The sequence below is a fragment of the Embiotoca jacksoni genome, unplaced genomic scaffold, assembly GCF_022577435.1.
Source record: "Embiotoca jacksoni isolate LCO1_2020_lvr unplaced genomic scaffold, fEmbJac1.0.p SCAF_4, whole genome shotgun sequence".
Lineage (NCBI taxonomy): Eukaryota > Metazoa > Chordata > Actinopteri > Embiotocidae > Embiotoca > Embiotoca jacksoni.
In genome coordinates this window covers 18,871,780-18,889,988 of record NW_027185392.1, presented here as the reverse complement: position 1 = coordinate 18,889,988, position 18,209 = coordinate 18,871,780, and the positions used below count along the sequence as shown (strand labels likewise).

Here is an 18,209-nt window from a genome sequence, read left to right as displayed (position 1 = left end):
TGTCTGCTGATGGATGCTTATACTGTGCAGAAATGAAAGGACAACAAGACTGTTTACAGAAAGGAGGTGTGACTGTGATTTATAGTTAAGCAGCCAAAGACACAAACGCTTGTGTTACACTGAGGATGTTGAGCTTGAAAGACAATACTGTCTACCAGGCACAGAGGGAGTTATACCAGTGACTTACTGTCTTCTCCCGCATCAGTTTTCACAGCTCTTCTTTTACAGATTATAAAACATACTGCATATACATACGAGCATCATTCGAGACCTTTCCAGAACTCCGTCTTTATTGTGACAATTCATACAGATATCAAACAGCCTTCTGTAACAAGAAACAAACCGTCACTGAACTGAATTGAAGCTGCACTGACAATTGTTCTCCTTCGAGGGTGCTCGACACACAGAGCCTCGGAGACACGATGACATTCTGCAGACACGGTGCAGCTGTCGTCCGTGCACAGGAGCGGTGGTGGTTAAATCTCAGTAGTCTCTCCATCACCTGTCCGTCTATTAAAGGAGTCTGAAACGCTTGTTAAAGCCTCAGCTGAAGTCCTTCTGAACGTGTTATGTATCTCCTTTTGCATCAAAGGTCATCAATTATTTACAAATGGCCATCTGCCCCGCTTGACTGCACACTCTGCTGATCTTGCATGAACCAATAAAGTCATCAATATTTAATAAAACAAGCTTCACATCAAGAGCAAATAGGTAAAACCAACAGCAGGCAAACTCAAAGATGATCAGTTAGGTCACTTCTCTGCCCTGATTGGCACAGCAATGCCGAAAAGAAAAGAAAAGAAAAGAAAAGAAAAGAAAAGAAAAGAAAAGAAAAGAAAAAAGAAAAGAAAAGAAAAGCACAAGGCCGTCATTGAAGACCAGCAGGGCCACTGTTCGCACTGTTTTGGAGACTGATCCAAAACCCTGTTTATTCACCAACAGATCCTCCCAACCACTAAAGCACTAAATTACAGCAGCGGTCCAAGTGACGGACTGGGAGGAACACTTACCTCCCCAACAATAAACAATAATACTGAAATATAACATTTCAATATACAATAAGTCAATATATTGAAATATACAACCTCTGATATCCATATATTTCAATTTGCAAATGAAATATATGAGGGAAAACGTAACAGTGTACTGTGTAGCGATGAAGCTGTAAAATGGCCGATGGGACTTGTAAGATGGGACTGTGTGTTAAATTGTGATTAGCCTTTTACCTGAGTATGGGCTATCATCTCCAAAGGAGGGAGGGTGTCCAAATCTTGTGTTGTCTCACATTCACACACACGGGAACTCACATCACACACGAGAAGGTACAGCTAAGAGGCTCGCAGGAGTACCATTTTAAATAGCCAATATAAACACACCCAAAAGCAAGTCGTCTTTTTTTTCCTAAAACGATAATTATCTTTGGAGAGAGAGAGAGAGAGAGAGAGAGAGAGGGAGAGACAAAGAGAGAGAGGGAGAGAGAGGGAGAGAGAGAAAAAGAGATAGAGAGGGAGAGAGAGAGAGAAATGAAAACTATAAAGAGCATCAGAGCTGCTTTCCTTATCGCCACCCGTCCATGTGGCTGTAGCCTCCTGAAACCCTCTTGGAGTTTTTCTGGGTGGAGTGATCCAAGGAAATCAAAGAACGTCCAACAAATTAGTCTTTTTTTTTGTGTGTTTTTTGTTTGTTTTGCATAGCCAGACAGTGGGCATTGACCACTACAACCACTTTAAAGAGTTTCAAAAGGAGAGCTGTCACTGGAGGTGGGGAGTCTTGGTCCATGTGTTCCCCTTTGGATCAGCTGGCCGGGGGCGGGGGGGGATGTTGAGTTGGTCTCGCCCAAAGGTGCAGCGTGCCGCTCACAAGGTGGACTCTTTCTGGCGCTCACGTCCGTTGGACGTCTTCTTCACTTTGGAAATACCCTCCAGTGCACCTGACTCGGTCACTCTGCACACAAAGACACACAGTCAGCAGTTATCCTCGTCTGCCTGTTTATATCACACAAAGCATGATGGGGAAAATATCATATAATCATATTTCGATAATAATCATAACAAAAAAACACAAAAAAAAAATCAATGTTTGCTGATTTAATAATTTACCATGACATATTTGCAGGAATAAAAGCTACACACGTGTGGTAACAATATATGACGCGCCTGTAACAGTTGTCTGTCGCACGAGCCAACAAATGTGAGAAACGGCTCGTGCACAAAGCTTACTTCTTGTTTTCTTAGTGTTGCACAGCTACAGGTCACAGAGCGAGATGGGTTACAGACCGTGGTGTAACACCGGTGCAAGGCTGAGGCCGAGCACTCCACTTTTTCCTGCATATAGGTCAGGATGCAGTCGTTTTGTTGACTTTGCTTAAGTCAGCTGCGATAAAGTGAATCAACATGTTTAGTCACTCTTTTCTTTTTTTTGCAAATTCATGTCGTGCCAAAAAGAGGCAATAAAAGAAGAGAGACAGTGAATTCGAGATTTTCCAATCAGAGATGTATTTTTGCCCGAGTGTCTGAGCCATTTGGAGCCCGTGTCAAAATAAAAGAATCTATCAGCAGCCACCCCTAAAAGACATGCTCCTCTCTCGATGGGGGCTGCACAGACATTCTCTGAGGCATTGAGACTAGTCAAGTCTGATTCAGAGGGAGATGGAATAGAGACTCAGCACAAGGCTGCAGGGTTTAAAGGGTTGAGTAGAAAGTACGGGCTCATACAGACGTGGAGGCTTACACTTCATCCATCTCTACGTCCTCCTCGTCCTGGGGAAGCTGGAGGTAGGGGTTATTGGACGCCGGCCGGAACTTGTAGCCCGTCAACACAAAGAAGATCAGAGTGGACACCTCCACCAGAAACTGGAGAAACACGAGAGGGTGTGTTTAATGACGACATAAAACATCAAGCCGTGTTCCTCACAGTAACTCAACAGCTATCGTCACATTTATTTGTCAAAATAAACACCAATCAGCTTCACATTACTGGCTTAAGACCAATCAAACATAAATCTCCCTGCGCTGCTACTCACTCTTAAAGTTGCGATAATCTCCCATCAACTTTCTGGTGTTCTTGAACATTTGTAATAAAGTAATTAAGGGCTTTAAATAAGTAATGTGTTTGTAAACATACGTACAATTATGCTGAGTCAATGTTGATTCAGAGTGAGGTAAAGAATATATATATATATATATATATATATATATATATGAAATAGCCAGTGTCATTGCACACGGTCGTCTTACCTCATAGCACCACTGCCACTGGAAAGGCATGGTGATCTTGAGCAGAATGGCTATGATCCTCGTGAAGTAGATATAACACACAATCTGAAATAAAATCAGTACAAAGCAGAAGGTCAGTAAACCTTCCTCAAAGAACATGATGAAAAAGGTGGGACAGCATAAGTGGTTGTTTGCAAAGCTTTTGTTGTGGCTGCTCTGCAGCAATGACTCTGCTGAATCGGAGGCATGCGGAGACCGCGCCGAGTGCTGCGACTCACGATAATTTACTGTTAGAATAAAGCTTGACACCAGATAAATAAAAATAAAAAACATGTCCGATTAAAAGTATTAACGCTAAATCAGCAACATCAACAGCAACTTCAGGATTCGGTGTTAAACTGCGCGAGGATATATTAATTTCACAGGCAATGTCGTGGCAATCAGATTTCGCAGATGGAGACAGGAAGTGTTTCTCACCATCACATAATAGTGGCGGAAGAGCTTGAGCTTCTCCAAATTCATGGCCGCTGAAAGAAACGTGGAGCACATTTAATACACGAATCGCAAACTCAACAGCTCTCATCACCACGTGGAGTCATCTGGACGGGACGCTCACCTTTGCCATCAGTGCTGGAGGCCTCTTGCAGGTGGCGGATTGACCTTTAAAGACAGTCATGTTTGACAACTATAAACACGTGTGCATGGACTGAAAGTGTCATTCACCTTTAGTGGAAAACGTGCATGAATGGTTTCTGAAACACTTACTAGGTTTATGTTTCATTACAACGAAACCCGTGTTGTTTGTATGTGAGACTAGAGGAAGAGGGGAACCTACAGTTTGTCGTGGCTTGACTTTTTTCTGATTGGCCGGTGCTGCCAGCCCTTCATCATGCCTGCGATCTAGCATTACCTTTGATCCCCTGGTAATATTAATACTTTCCTACTAGTATCAGTAAGATAAAAGTTATTTTTTTTCTACTAAATGCAATAGGATGGATGCTGTACTTTACGGTACCCGGCGTGCTAAACAAATCCTCTTAACTAGCCAGTCCGGAAGCAGCTTATATACACTGCTCCCAAAACTACTCTTGATTCAATTTCCAATGGATTTGCAAAAATGGAAACTGGAACTGATACAACGTAGACAGACCACACGCACACACTGACCAGACGACCGGGAAAAGGATGGCTCCGCAGCAGATGAGGTCCACCAGGAAGAGGATCTCCTTCCACAGATTGTATTCACTCGAGCCTTCCTCTGTAGACTCGATGATGATGAAGGCGACGTTAGCCAGGACCTGGAGGATGGCAGCAGGGTGAGTCACCGAAGAACACGGTGGGAATAGAAACATGCGAACATCCCACACACACAGTACCTGCAGAGGAATGACGATCATGAAGATCTTCTTCTCCTTGTCAGACAGGATGTATTTGACGAAAGCCCAGCCGGTGCCGATCAGCGCCAGCGTGATGAAGAGGAGCGCCCCCTTGAGCCTGGAAAGAACACAAAGACAGACGCGTGTAAGAATCACATACAACATGGGTTTAACCGCGTGTGCAGGTATTGTACTTACAGGTGGGTTATATAATACATGACGGCCCAGCCTTCGATGGGATGGCCCTCGGTGTTGATGAAGTGGTAGTTAATCTAAGAGCGACAGACGGAGCGGTTACAGAAAATGACTGAATCCTGTCATAAAAACTGAAAAAGCAAAACACCTAATGAGACATAAGAGAGGAGATACTAGTCTGTTCTTACGCTGTGGAAAACCAAGGACGTGGCCTTGGTGAAGGCCAGCGCTGCCATCAGCCAGTGGATCTTAAACACGCTGTACCTGGAAACAAGCACACATTGAAACATGTCACGTGCTGGTGAATCTGTACATCTGGCCAATGAACATCATGTGGAAAAAAAATGGGTCGACTCTCATGAAAGAAGTTGATGCTTTTTGTACGGGAGTCTATTAAAACCAGAGCCTTTTTGGATCCAGCCCCTAGTGGCCCTCAGTGGTATTGCGCTTTAAGGCACTTCCTCATTGGCTTCACTTTTCATCAGTTCGTCACATACAGTCCACCACTTTAATATTTCAGAAACAATTGGATAGAAATGGAGGGAACAGATTGGACGGAGATTTGGGATTTCGTGTCCCTGTCAGAATTAACTGTAATAATTTTGTTCATGCTTTTCATATTGCAGAATCATCAGGTATAAATTGTAGTACTTTGGTTTATAACCAAATATTTTCATATGATTTTCCCCTCAGCATTAGCATTAGTGCTAATTAGCTCACGTTAGCATGCTATTTGTCTAAAATAAGATAGTGAACATAATTACCCTCTGTGTCACTGTTAGCATGTTAGGCAGTCATGAGCTTATACAGCTACATAATGTGCCTAAATTCAGGCTTACAGATTTGATAGCATGAGTTTGTAATCTTGTTCAAATGTGGTTTCAAGAACCTTAAAAGATGTGCAAAAAAATATATATATATTTTTTTAAATAACATGACTTTCCAAATAGTCCGACCACACACTCTGCAAAGGGACCGGACATTTGTAAATGAGGAAGCTGCAAGATTCTGCAACACGACGCAGTAAGCACTCGTGTAAGTGTACCTGTGCTTCAAGAGAGTGTACACCCAGACCATGGCAGCAGTGAAGAAGACTCCAGCCATCCAAATGTAAAGGCGCGACAGAGGGATCTCTGCTGCTGACAGGTAGCCGCCTGGATTCTCCTCCGTCACTTCCACCTGCAGCGGATGAACTCTGGTTAACACGCGGCACACTGAAGCATGAAGCAGCAGCCTATCACAAGAGCACTCGACCCACCACGAACGAGTAGGGCAGCTTCGAGCCGGGCGACCTGTTCGGACAGTAGTGGAACTTGAGGCTGTACAGACCTTCTGACTTCGGGCCGACCAGCATGTGGAACTGAGGAGGAACACGGGAGAACGTTTCACACAAGAGTGGAGCGAAGCAAACACGACTTCACACCACACGTGAGGGTTGGGAAAGGTGGACTCACACTGAAGTTGTAGGTGCCGTTAATTTTGTCCAAAGCTAAAGTCAGCTGGGTGAGTTTGTTCAGCTACAACAAGATAAACACAGATTAGAAAATGATTTCATAGAGATGTCACACAAGCAGACACACAGGGCACCTCTTACATTAAATCTAGTTCCCTCCACTTTCTTAGCTTCGACTTCAGGGTTTGGGGGGTTTTCTTCTTCTTTCTTCTGAATCACAGGTGCATCCTCCTTCTCGATCTCTTTCAACGTATTGTCAGACTTGTCAGCCTCGTTCTGTGATGGCTTATTTGCAGTTTCATTAGCAGGCTGCTGCCTGGCTTTCCTCTGACCTACAACACACAAATGCAGGTAGGACGCAGCCTGTTAATAAACATATTATCGTTCATTCTGGTGCTTAAATAAAGGAAGCAAATAAAGCAAAGGGAAGTCAAAGGCTGATTTTGCAAAGGAAAATGTGAACGACACCGACCTTTAACCGCTTCAGGTTTTTCCTTTGCTGTTAAGATGTTGTCTAGGAGACCCATAGCTTTCACATTGACGCTGCACAAACACATTGTACGGTCACGTTAAGGTGTCAGGCCACTATATGATGCAACACTTCTATATACTGTTGCTGGAACATACACACCTGAGGCTGTCAATGTCAATAAGAAAAAGAATGAGAGGCTCGTCGTTGCTGGACTTTATTGGATTGAGCGGACACAGCTCCGTCTCCTCTGCCTGGAGGGAACAAATCAAAATCACAATGAACAGTCACACAGACATTTGAAAATCTCACTACTACTCGTATATAATCTACCTTTTATTATCTTTAATCTAATCTAACAGTATTCTGTATTAAATGCATTATAACGGTCATATGAAATGTTTTCTTACAAAACATAATAACATGACCTTTTTCCCAAAAAACACATGTACACCTAAATAAATCATGTAAGTAGCAGTCAAAGAACTTTAGGAGCACGGTGATTTAATAGTTAGTTTATTAACAAACAATTAACTACATACATATTTATATTGTGATGCCTGTACTAAGATACGCACATCACCGTGATCACACATTGGTCCATGCCTATCAGACAGGAAGGCTGCCATTTCCTATTCCAAGGACATGGCTGCAGCCTGTATGAAAGTGGTGCTTTTCATCCGACCAATCGGTGGTGGACTTTATCACTCAGTCAGTGACAAGACGTTCAAATTTATAGGCTCAGCCGCGCTGATGTTATCCAGCCACAAACATTTGCATCAGCTTTATGCTTTTATTGTGAAGCAGCAACAGGAAGTGCTGCATGTTTAAATGGCAATAGAAACAGATATTTTGGGCTATTCTGTGAGTGGTCACTGTATCGGTAGCAAAGCGTCACATTTTGCTCTTGTCTAATAGTCACAGTCTTAATCTGTCTTATATCCCTTACGTTTGTAACAAAAGATTACAACAGGTTGTACTTTTTACTCGCATCGTGCTCCTAAATTATTTTTCCATTTGGCACAAATGCGAGTGAAATACACTGTGTAGCACTGCATGACTGAACCACATGACATGTTCACAGAAATAAGTCTGATTTTATTTACTTACTGTGTAGGACAAGACTCCATTAACTCGGGACCTGGACAGTGTGAATCCAATCTAAACAAAATGTAAACACAGTCAGTCTGTGGGTTCAAAAGCACCTGATTTCAAGTACAAATGCAGTATTTCACTCTTTATTGCCTCATTATTTACAACTGAATGCGTCACTCAACACTCCATGTAATATTACTCTGGCTCCATTTAAGAGCATTTAATGTTTGCACCGTTGACCAAAGCAGAATTAGCAGTCAACACATGATAAGAGAAAACACTTTCCCAAAAGATAATTAATTTACAAGTTTTATTGTTTTTGTGGGAAACACTAAAACCGAATTCCATCGAATTAGGTCAGTGGCAAGCCCGCCCACAGTGCACTTTGAATACTCAAAAGGAAATGTAAATATAAAATGGAGGCTTGTTATAGACTCGGCTAAATGTTGATGTGTGCTTGTTCGCCTTCACATTTAATGAACAATGCCAGTGCTCATAAAGGTTAAGTATAAGGGCACACTCATGTCAGTAGGGTTGATTTTAATATGGTGACAATAACTCCCACAACTAACATTTTCAATATAGATTGAACTGCAGATTATATTCTAGATCATTTGATTAATCTTTAACTTCGTATGATGTCAGAATATATTGAAAAGTGTCCTTTCTAATTTAGCACAGTCAAATGTCTTTACATGCCTTATTTAAGTTAACCAGCAGTTTAAAACCGAAAGACATTTGTATTGATGTTACTCACAACAAGCAGTGGGTCCTCACTTTTTAAAGGCAAATTTGATTTGCTCAAAAAATGATTACAATTACAAATCATCTATCAAAAGTTGGCTGACTAATCAAGTGATCATTGCACCTCTAAGCCTGCACACGCTACGATTACCTTAAAATCAAGTAAACAGCGTATTCACCGTGTAAAGCTGACCAAAAGACTTGGAGAAGAATAAAGACACGGTGGTGTTATAAAAACAATGAAGTGTCTCTTCTGCTTTCTTTTTGCTCCATATTGTTTCTTGCCGTCAACAAATCCTCCTTTAAAAAAAGGATTCTTCAATACTTGCTGACTTCCTAACGCTGTCTGTGGCAGTCAGTTTCCTGTTGAAAACATAAATTCTCTAAAACGCAGTTTCAATTAGTTTTAAAAGACTATAATTGAACTAATGTGTATTTACCACCAGCTGAAAGATGTCTGTGGGTTTCACTCTAACTCGCATGTTTATCCTTACGAAGCTGCACGTCACCCAGGGCAACAGTGTGGCTTACCGATTTGGTTTTGAACAACATATTACTTCAGGCTCTGGTGACACATCCAATGCTTGTAAGTAGGATCAATTCATTGTTGGTTGCAGTCTTTTGATGGGATTCGCTGTCAGCAAGAATGTCAGACAACATCAACCAGCTTTGACAAATAATTACTCGGAGGCCACTGTGCACACACCGAATCATTCAGTACACCCGGCGGAGCCATAAACTCTTGCTTTATGATGCCGGGTTTTGTTGACTCTGTCATAAAGTTTATGTTTAAATGACAGGTTTGAACAGTGACAGGTCGATAGTGACACGTTGTCCTGGAATGCATCATATTCAGGTGTTTCTGTCCTGAAGACGAACTAAAAAAACCAAACACCTCTCAACAGGATGTGGTTTGATACAACATCACCCTTCAGTCATTAAACGTACACGTTGTTATAAAATGTGTAGAAGTAGACTTAATGGCGACGCTGTCGTGCGTAATTGCAACAGATTCCTCTGCTTTCTGATGACGCCTGCTTAAAAACGGCGGTGTCAGGTGGAACCGGCGCACACAAACACACACAAACAAACAAACAAACAAACAACAACCACTTCTCACCGGGAACATGCTGTAGTTCACACGTTTTTCCGGGAGTCGCAGGGAGAACAGGTTGACATCCAAAGTGCCATTAGCGTAGAAACCGAAGTTGTTGAGGTCGACGACGGACCGAGTTTCATCCTGCAGGAAGAACAAGACGAGAGTTGTTCTGGTCACATGTTCAGTCGTTCAAACAGCACTCGAGCTCAAAAAACAACAACAACAACAACAACAACAACAACAACAAGTTCTCGTCGCTGCTCTCTTTTCCACGACATTATGTTTGGACCCGTCTCGATGCTACGACTCGAAAACGGCCGAGCTAACAAAAAAAACGCCGCCGGAAGGACTCCGACCTTCAGCTCCGGAGCCGACGCGGACATAACGACAGATCCAGACCTTACCATCAGGGTGAGCTTGTGTATCCTCGCGTTGCACCCGGACAGCAGCAGCAGCAGGAGTAAAAGTCCGGGCACAAACCCGCCTCTGTGCGCCTCGGCCATCACCAGGCAGCAACCAACCCTGCTAACGGGAGCTAATATTAGCGAGCGACGATCCTGCCAGATGGCTGAATAACAAGCTGGCTCGCCGCCTTCAGCAGCACAACGAGGCCGGTCTCCGCGGTGTCGGTCCAACGACGCAGCGCAGCGGCAGCGCTTCTTTCACGCGTTTTACTGTCAGATTACGACCATCGGGGTGATGTTTTTCGGTCCTGCTGTGCTTCCATCGCGTCGTGGTAGCAGATAGCTCGGAAAGATTTCGCTTCCTGGTCTTTGAATCGAGACCAAAATAATGAGCGAGGTGCGGACAAACGCGTCAGCGCACAGCCGGAACCGCTCCGCGGGTCTGATCCACGGCAGTAAAAGCTGCGAAAAGCACAAGAAATGCGAGTTATCAAATGTCTTCACGTGAATAAACTACAACCGCGTCTTGTTGTTGTGTCCAACAAGAGAGTTTGTTTTGTTTTTTGTGGTCGCCCTCGACGGTTCTTACTACACCTTGTATGACTCGTCCTAGAATCGGTCACGTGGTTTTTATCTCGAGCCTTCCGGATGAACTCGGGTCACATGAATGGGATGACCCTCCACGTCGGATGAAATCTTTGGTTGCCATGTGGACGTGGTTTTTTGTTGTTTTTTTACACATTAAATATACGTTTTTGTTTTCACTGAAGTCAGATTTCTGATGTTTCTTCTACAGCTTTTTTTTTTTTTTTTTTCGTAAAACGTGCAACACCCTCTTTGTTGCCTTCAAACATTTCAAAGGTGTTCTGTTTTAAATGTCAGCTGCTGCAATAAATTGAATGAATGTGTATAAACTTACATATACAGGACTCTGCTGGTCCGTGAGCTTTGCTGTATGTTGTATTCCTCCTGTCTCCCACCATGTTTCTTGTGTCCGTCTCTACTTTCAACTGTAACATCGACCTATACACATAACATAAGCAAATATAACGATGTCATCTGTTATAGATATTTTGGATCTGTATCACCGTGGTAATCCGCGTTTTGTTTCTTAATATTCATTTCCAATTTGAAAAACTAATTTAAATATCATAATCTTCAGGCTCAAACTACAATGAGCTGCAGTGTGTGCTGGGAGAGCAAACAGCACATCTTGTGATAACCATTTCTGACCACACAATAAGTGTAAACATGTTCACATGTGTTTTACGGTACAGTTATCACACAGCCGTCCAGACAGGAGAGATTCTTTTGAAAGAGCGATAGCCTTGTGTGGGGGTTAAAGACTACTTTTAGTTTCAAACTCACACTGATGACTCAGAAATTTGACATCTGCAAAGCACACACAGATTTTAATCTGTATGTTCACGACCGACTGAACGACGGAAGTCAACACTTTCTCTTTGAAAACGAATGTTTAAAATGAAGACAAAGCACATAACCGAACCACAGTGTGACATTTCCCACAAGGAAAGAACATTTTCTTCTAATTTGTGTCTCATTTTGTACATAAAATCTATATGTACATTAAGTTTTAATGTGTGTGAATTCACCAAAACTGATCAGCTGCTCATGTTGTTTATTCCTGTTAAATCTGTCAAGAGTTCTTAGAAATTGTCCAAATATACTGCTTGCAGAATATTTTGAGAGAATTGGCATGGTTTGATATTCAGCGTGAAAGATCAGACAAACCAGCCGGAAAAGGTGCGCACGTACAAAGAAAAATAAAAGTCAGACTGCAACAGCTTTAAGATAACAGATTCTTTGTCCCTTCAGGTTAGTAGGCAGCAGGAAAAACAGCCATCACAAGACAAAATGTCAGGAACTGAACTGATAAAATAACTGAAGATCATCTGAAATTGTTTTAGCAGGAAAATCACTGCAGACAGTTATGATGTCATGATGTCATTAAAACTGGAACACAATGACACATTCAGCTTCACTGCTTTTCCTTCATCTTATTATTCTATTTGGCATTAAAAGATCAATTTGACTAATGAAGCCATGAAGCTAACGTGAGCGCAACGTTACCGCTGCTGACCTGCTGCGAGTAAAGCACATAACAGTGTGTTTAATTTTGGTTAAAGTTACTGTATGTGTTGTAAAAGTATGTTGACTGCAAAATTAGATAATTTAGTCACAAATGTTTTAAAGTTGTGAAAGTTTTGTGTCAATCTAATGTGATCGAAGAAAAAAAGAAAAGAGGAAAGTCGGACTATATAATGATGTTCTGCACACTTGTGTGCAGGCTGTTTTTTTTTTTTCAGGGATTCATCAAGGGCCGAACCGCTGCTTCGTCTGCTATCCCGTCTGGATCTTCGAGGATGCTGTACCGTGTCAAGGAACAAAAACAGACAATCTTAAAGGATCCAATATTATTAGGGCCCGAGCACCGAAGTTACGAAAGCCCTGTTATTATCCAAGGAATTATTATTTAACAAAGCCATGGCCTTTCTGATTTGTTAGAAACTGGCAATGAATTGCTTCATCCTGCCCTCCTACTGAATTACACAGCTGATGGTTCAGGTTCTGAAACACAAACTCAAGTGTTCAGACATTTACAAATGTGAAATACATCGTAAATTTGAAATAGAGGCCGCATTAAATTAGGCTCAAGTGAGCAACAACGTCTCTTTGTGTTGAACACCTGTTACTTTAACTTCTCTCAACACATTTTGACATGGAATCACAAGTTTACTCACTTCTTAATTTCTGTGATTTACATGTTCATTTGCATGTAGGGCCAAGTGAGATCCAATGTAGAAATGCATGTCAATTTGTCCTGTTACATTTATTGCATTATACTGTTAATACAAACTCCACACCTGTAACTGTTTCAAATTAAAAGCCTCCTATTTCTTCAGTAGAAACAAAACTTTTATTTCTTAACAAAGCTTTTGCTCTGAAACTTTACCAGGAATATGTTGTGCCTGAAATCAAACAATAACTCTTCCAAAACAACTGTTAAAAGTGGCATGATTGTATTGTTACTATATTAAATTAAAGCAGCATATATTAAATTAAAGCACCATATATTAAATTAAAGCACCATATATTAAATTAAAGCACCATATAGTAAATTAAAGCACCATATAGTAAATTAAAGCACCATATATTAAATTAAAGCACCATATAGTAAATTAAAGCACCATATAGTGGTTACAGAACCTTGGAAACAGTCACAACGTTATCGTGTGCCGGTGCAGAAGTTTGCTCTCTCTTAAACAAATAGCAGTGTACCTGATTTTGTTGCAACTTTTTTTTAAGAGTAAACTAGAATTACACCTTGTGGTTGTAGGCCTCCACTAACCACTCAAGTTGTAGTTCACATGTATATCTGTCCAAACCCATATAGATATTGAACTTACAGTAACTTTGACCTTTAACCTCCAAAATCTAAACCGTTCAAAGTTAACAATTGTGACAAGTTTGAAGAAATTCCATCCAGGCATTCCTGGGATATCATGTTCATGTGAATGTTTTTCAATTAGGGTCGTGACACCGACCTTTGCCTCCAATATCTAATCAGTTCAGTTCATCCTTGGTATCAAGTGAATGCTTTTACCAAGTTTGACCAAATTCCCTTCAGGCATTCTTGAGATATCGCGTTCACGAGAACGGGGCGGATGCACGGACAGACAACCTGAAAACATAATGCTTGCGACTATGGCTATTGCCAGAGGTATAAAAATATATTCTATATGCACACAATTTAAAAAGTTAGTAACACTTTCTAACAAGTCCTTCTATTTAGTATTTAAAGGTAATATTAAATACTTAAGAGAGTTATACTGTAAGTGTTGCCTATAAGTAGGAGGAGGAGGTTTCTTCCTGTTAAAGGGAGTTTTTCCTTCCCTGTTGGAGGTTTTTCTCTCTTAAAGAGGAGTTTTTTTCCCTCCTAGCTTATGTGGGAATTGTTGAATTGTTGGGTTTCTCTGTATAATGTTGTAAAGTTCCGCTGTAAGGACTTTAATGTGTTAAGTGCCATGAAATAACCACTTGTGATTTGGCGCTATATAAATAAAATTTAGTTGAATTGAAGTAATGGCTTGTGTTTAAACAGACAATAGTAAAACCCGGCTGTTATAATATGAATTAATAGGAGACATTAAAGAAAACACTCTGCCGTAAAAACATTAAAATTCCCTCCTGATTACAACTACATTATAAAGTGTTATTAAGTATTTATTTTTATCCATATTTGCTCTTTTAATACTAAATAGAGTAACTGAGAAGGAAAGTGCAAAAACTATTCAAATGCTATGAAGAAATAGTTAAAATAGTACAGAGCTGAAGGTTTTCCACAAGGAGTTTCCATCCCAGGAACATGTATTTTTACCCTGTAAACTACAATAAATGAAAAAAAATTGTGAAAGTACAATATGTTTTCCTGTTGTGTTTAATGAGCTCATCTATGATTTTTCGATGGTTATGTTCCACGATCCAGTAGCGCCACCGTGGAGCATCGGCGCGATGACAACACTTCCTTGCTGAGCCGACACGGCGTGTGTAGCAATAGGCGTGGAGGTGGAGGTGGAGGTGGTGGTGGTGGAGGTGGTGGTGGTGGTGGTGGGTGCAGCTGTTCCCTCTGCAGGTGAAAAGAAAGATGCAGAAAGTTAGTACAGACACGTAAACAAAGGTCGGCGAAACACCGTTTATTGTTTACAAGTGAGTTTAAGAAGCTCATGCTTCACGGCACCTGTGTAGGCCTTCTTTAACCTCTCTGCACCAGCGTTGAGGCACATCTTCCTCAGGATGTCGACAGTGATGTCCACGGCCAACTCTTGACCGTAGCTCGCTATCATCTTAGTCACAGTATCTATTCGGGATGCGTTCTCCAGATAGGCCTTTGGAATCGGTTTGCAGCAGTCCAAGACGTTCATTGAGAGGTACCACTTAAACTTTTTAAAGTCATCATTGAGCACATCCTCCAGAGTTTCTAGGAGCAGCTGAGGAACCAACATGTCTGCTCACTAAACAGGGAGAACAAGTGAAGTTAGTGTTCAGTCAGTCTTTGATTTAAAGGAATACTTTGACTTGTTGAGGAAGGTAGAAGAGAAGATGGATACCACTCTCCGTCCATATTAAACCACTAGTGCAAAAAGTCAGGAGTTTCTCACTCCCGTATGAGTGCAGCAAATGTTATTAAATCATTAATAAATTATCTCAAGTTAAGCACTCTCTGTCATGTAAATCAGTTGTGAGTTTATCATTTTCAAATGAGGAAAGTCTTTTGAATTTTTGACAAGTGTTTGTCCACAAAGTCAAAATTGTTCCCCCAACTCAGAGATCAGAGACCAACCCCTCGAGAAACTCTATTTGTTCTCATTTTTTCTAATAGTTTTTTGTGTGGTGTTCTTAAACAGTACTGGGTTTTACAGAGGTAGTATTTTGTTCCACACTGGGTTGATAAAGTTTTAGGAACACCTCTCAGTATTGCAGTTCAGAAGTAACACAGATTACAGTCTCCAAAATGACCAATTAAATATGTCCACACCTCTCAATCAGACTAAATAACAACTGAACCTTATAATCCTCATGAAGGGAGGATTTATTGCTTGGCTGGATGAAACTATCGTTTCAGCCCCAGTGGCAAAAGGCAGGGTTTCATATCTGGCTTTAATAAAGTTCATCTTTGCAGTTATTGTTATTAATTTGACGGGTGTGTGGTTTGTGGGACTGCAGACGATGAGGAAGTGAAGCCAGTGTTATCAAAACACATGAAATAACACTAATAAAGCTATTAATTACAGTGTATAAACCAAACGTGGCACTGTGGAACATCTGGATACACATCGGACGCCTTCGGTCTGAATCTCTACTACATTTAATTTAAAGGTGTTTTCAAAAAGGATATCCATCTAAAAGCAGACTCCATTAATAAAGCTTCAGAACAAGATGTACAGTAAACAGCACAGTTAAAACACGTCAACAGGTTCACTCTTTACACAGTTTGAAGATGCAGCGCAGCAGCTGGTTGGATCCCGAAATAAAAAAAAACAAAGTTGTCTTTTAACTAGCGTTAGTAATTTAAAGCACTTACCGCGACAGCCCTTCAGCAGACAATGCAGAGAAAATGGTGTAAATAATTACTTTCGGTTTCAAAGTAGGAGCCGAGAGGAAGTTTCCCTTTCCAGACAGTCACACATAAAAGAACACTACATTTCAACAGAAACAGATACACGTTTCAAATGTCTTTTTAGGTTAGGTTAGGTAGTTACTTTATTAATCCCCGAGAGGAAATGTTTTCGCGACAGCAGCTTTTTTTTTTTTTTTTTAGGAATATATTTTATATTTATATATAATTTTTATAGATAGATAGATAGATAGATAGATAGATAGATAGATAGATAGATAGATAGATAGATAGATAGATAGATAGAAAAGATAGATAGATAGACTTTATTGATCCTGCAAGGGAAATATGTTTAAATTATTGTTTTTCCCCAGTTATCGAATAAAAGAAATGCTAAGCAGCTATAACAAAAAAAGTATGTTATTATTTATCCCTTTACTCCAACAAGAAAAGGTTCACTATTTTCCTAAACTTCATTTGTTGTATTTTTTTTATAAAACAAACAAGTAATAACAATAATATATAGGAATAATAAACAGTTTCAAGGTGAAAATCTAGTTATAAATAGATATTAATAGGAAGTGGAATGTCAGTTAAAATGCTCCGAAGCAGATCCTGAGCCCGAAGAAGTGAGTCTGAAGGGCAGCAGAGAAACTCAGTAAGTCCAGGAACAGGGTGTTCTGGGCAAAGCATCAACCACAACATCGTCTGAGCCTTTAACTTAGCGCACATCCAAGCGATACAATTACAAAAACATCAATCTGCAATCTGGGCAACACAGGGAGCGAAGGAAAGTAATCGGGTTGTGATTTGCATTGCCCACCAGAGGGACACCTGAGTCCACGTATAGACCTGAAAACGTTGCAGCGTCCACACTCACCAGAGTAACAGTCTCTTTCTCTCCAGAGCAACTCAACTGATAACCAAGAGTGCAGCTGTACAAAAAAGAAATTATTTCATAGCAACAAAACTAAATCAAATAATTCAACCAAATACCAAAGTACCAAAGTAGAAGAATCCCTCATCTGATCCAGAAAGAAGAGACTGCTGTCCAACAATAAGACAGTGAGGGGTATTAAAAGGGGACATGGGACCCAGTGTATTTCAGCTGCTGATCCTCTCAGCTGCGAACCAACGGAGGAAACAGGGACACCTGGTGTCCAGGTGGAGGCGTCGTCACACAGTATTATTGACAGTTTATGTTTATCTATCGGGTGATGCTTTGGCATCATATCGTTGTTAACTATTTACAATTTCGTTTTTATTCCTTAATTAGAATCTAATGTCTGAAAGTGTTTTAATTCTGTCTAATTCTGTGCTGCTCTTTGGTCAGCATCTGTTGGGGGGTCAGTGGGAGAAATCCAGAGAGGGAGGAGGTCAGAGGTGGTTCGATGTGACAAACACAGGATTTTCACTGAGTTCAACTCCTTGAACTCAAGCAAAAGTTGATGTGGATTTTTTTTTTTTACGTAACCTACAACATTATATTTTTCTGACCCAAACAAAGTCGTTTTTGTGCCTAATTCTGACCAAACGGCGACCGTGTCACATGTAACCCAAACTACGACCTTTTCTTAATCACAACCACTTCGTTTTTGGTGCGTAACAACGTTCTTTGACCGTCCATGTGACACTGAGTGGCACCTTTTGTATCCATATGAGACCTCGGGAGGCCCCTACTGAGACGCAGCTTCATTATTGTCAGTATTTGACACCGTGGGAATGAGAAAGTATTGCACCAAATGCATTTTAAAGAAACTGACTTGACTTAAAATTACAGCAGAGCAAATGACAAACAAACATTGAGCACCTACAGTCCAGTTCAACTATTCAAGATGTACCAATGATCAGTGTGCAGACAGAAACTCAGGCACACTTAAACTCGGTCGATACTTTCAGCTGTGGACATCCCGATGGTCCAATGGGAAGATTACACAAAGCAAAGCAGAGCCGGTCAACATGGGGGTGAAGTAGGAGTTAAGTCATATCGGTAAGTAAGAGTTTAACGTTGAATTATAACAGA

At 40.9% G+C, this 18,209-nt stretch overlaps 2 protein-coding genes across 3 annotated transcripts; both read right to left on the bottom strand.

The window, feature by feature from the left end:
• Positions 1-268: 268 nt before the first annotated feature.
• On the bottom strand, positions 269-10,552 carry LOC138209195 (protein GPR108). 2 transcript variants are annotated; one of them, XM_069167599.1, is made up of 18 exons: positions 10,051-10,549; positions 9,668-9,787; positions 7,819-7,869; positions 6,871-6,962; positions 6,712-6,782; positions 6,381-6,571; positions 6,241-6,303; positions 6,045-6,146; positions 5,832-5,965; positions 4,975-5,050; positions 4,790-4,863; positions 4,592-4,709; positions 4,383-4,513; positions 3,832-3,875; positions 3,693-3,742; positions 3,237-3,320; positions 2,731-2,852; positions 269-1,944 (listed from the first exon to the last, which is right to left on the bottom strand). In XM_069167599.1, exons 1-18 carry the CDS (start codon positions 10,147-10,149, stop codon positions 1,857-1,859), a joined length of 1,710 nt encoding a protein of 569 aa, XP_069023700.1. In that variant the 5' UTR covers positions 10,150-10,549; the 3' UTR covers positions 269-1,856. The 2 variants fall into 2 exon arrangements, with proteins under 2 accessions (XP_069023700.1, XP_069023701.1); XM_069167600.1 differs by having other exon boundaries at positions 1,861-1,944; positions 2,715-2,852; positions 10,051-10,552.
• A 2,343-nt stretch (positions 10,553-12,895) lies between these two features.
• LOC138209096 (pyrin domain-containing protein 1) lies at positions 12,896-16,197 on the bottom strand. Its single transcript, XM_069167457.1, has 3 exons — positions 16,154-16,197; positions 14,810-15,083; positions 12,896-14,698 (listed from the first exon to the last, which is right to left on the bottom strand). Exons 2-3 carry the CDS (start codon positions 15,072-15,074, stop codon positions 14,523-14,525), a joined length of 441 nt encoding a protein of 146 aa, XP_069023558.1. The 5' UTR covers positions 15,075-15,083; positions 16,154-16,197; the 3' UTR covers positions 12,896-14,522.
• Positions 16,198-18,209: the final 2,012 nt, after the last annotated feature.

Coding starts and splice junctions, on each gene's coding strand:
- LOC138209195 (XM_069167599.1), bottom strand. CDS start 10,149: ATGGCCGAGGCGCACAGAGGCGGGTTTGTGCCCGGACTTTTACTCCTG. Junction 4,514..4,591: donor TGATCGTCATTCCTCTGCAG/GTACTGTGTGTG, acceptor GCCATCCTCCAG/GTCCTGGCTAACGTCGCCTT. Junction 3,321..3,692: donor TCCGCCACTATTATGTGATG/GTGAGAAACACT, acceptor ATTTTATTTCAG/ATTGTGTGTTATATCTACTT.
- LOC138209096 (XM_069167457.1), bottom strand. CDS start 15,074: ATGTTGGTTCCTCAGCTGCTCCTAGAAACTCTGGAGGATGTGCTCAAT. Junction 14,699..14,809: donor GTTAAAGAAGGCCTACACAG/GTGCCGTGAAGC, acceptor TTTCACCTGCAG/AGGGAACAGCTGCACCCACC.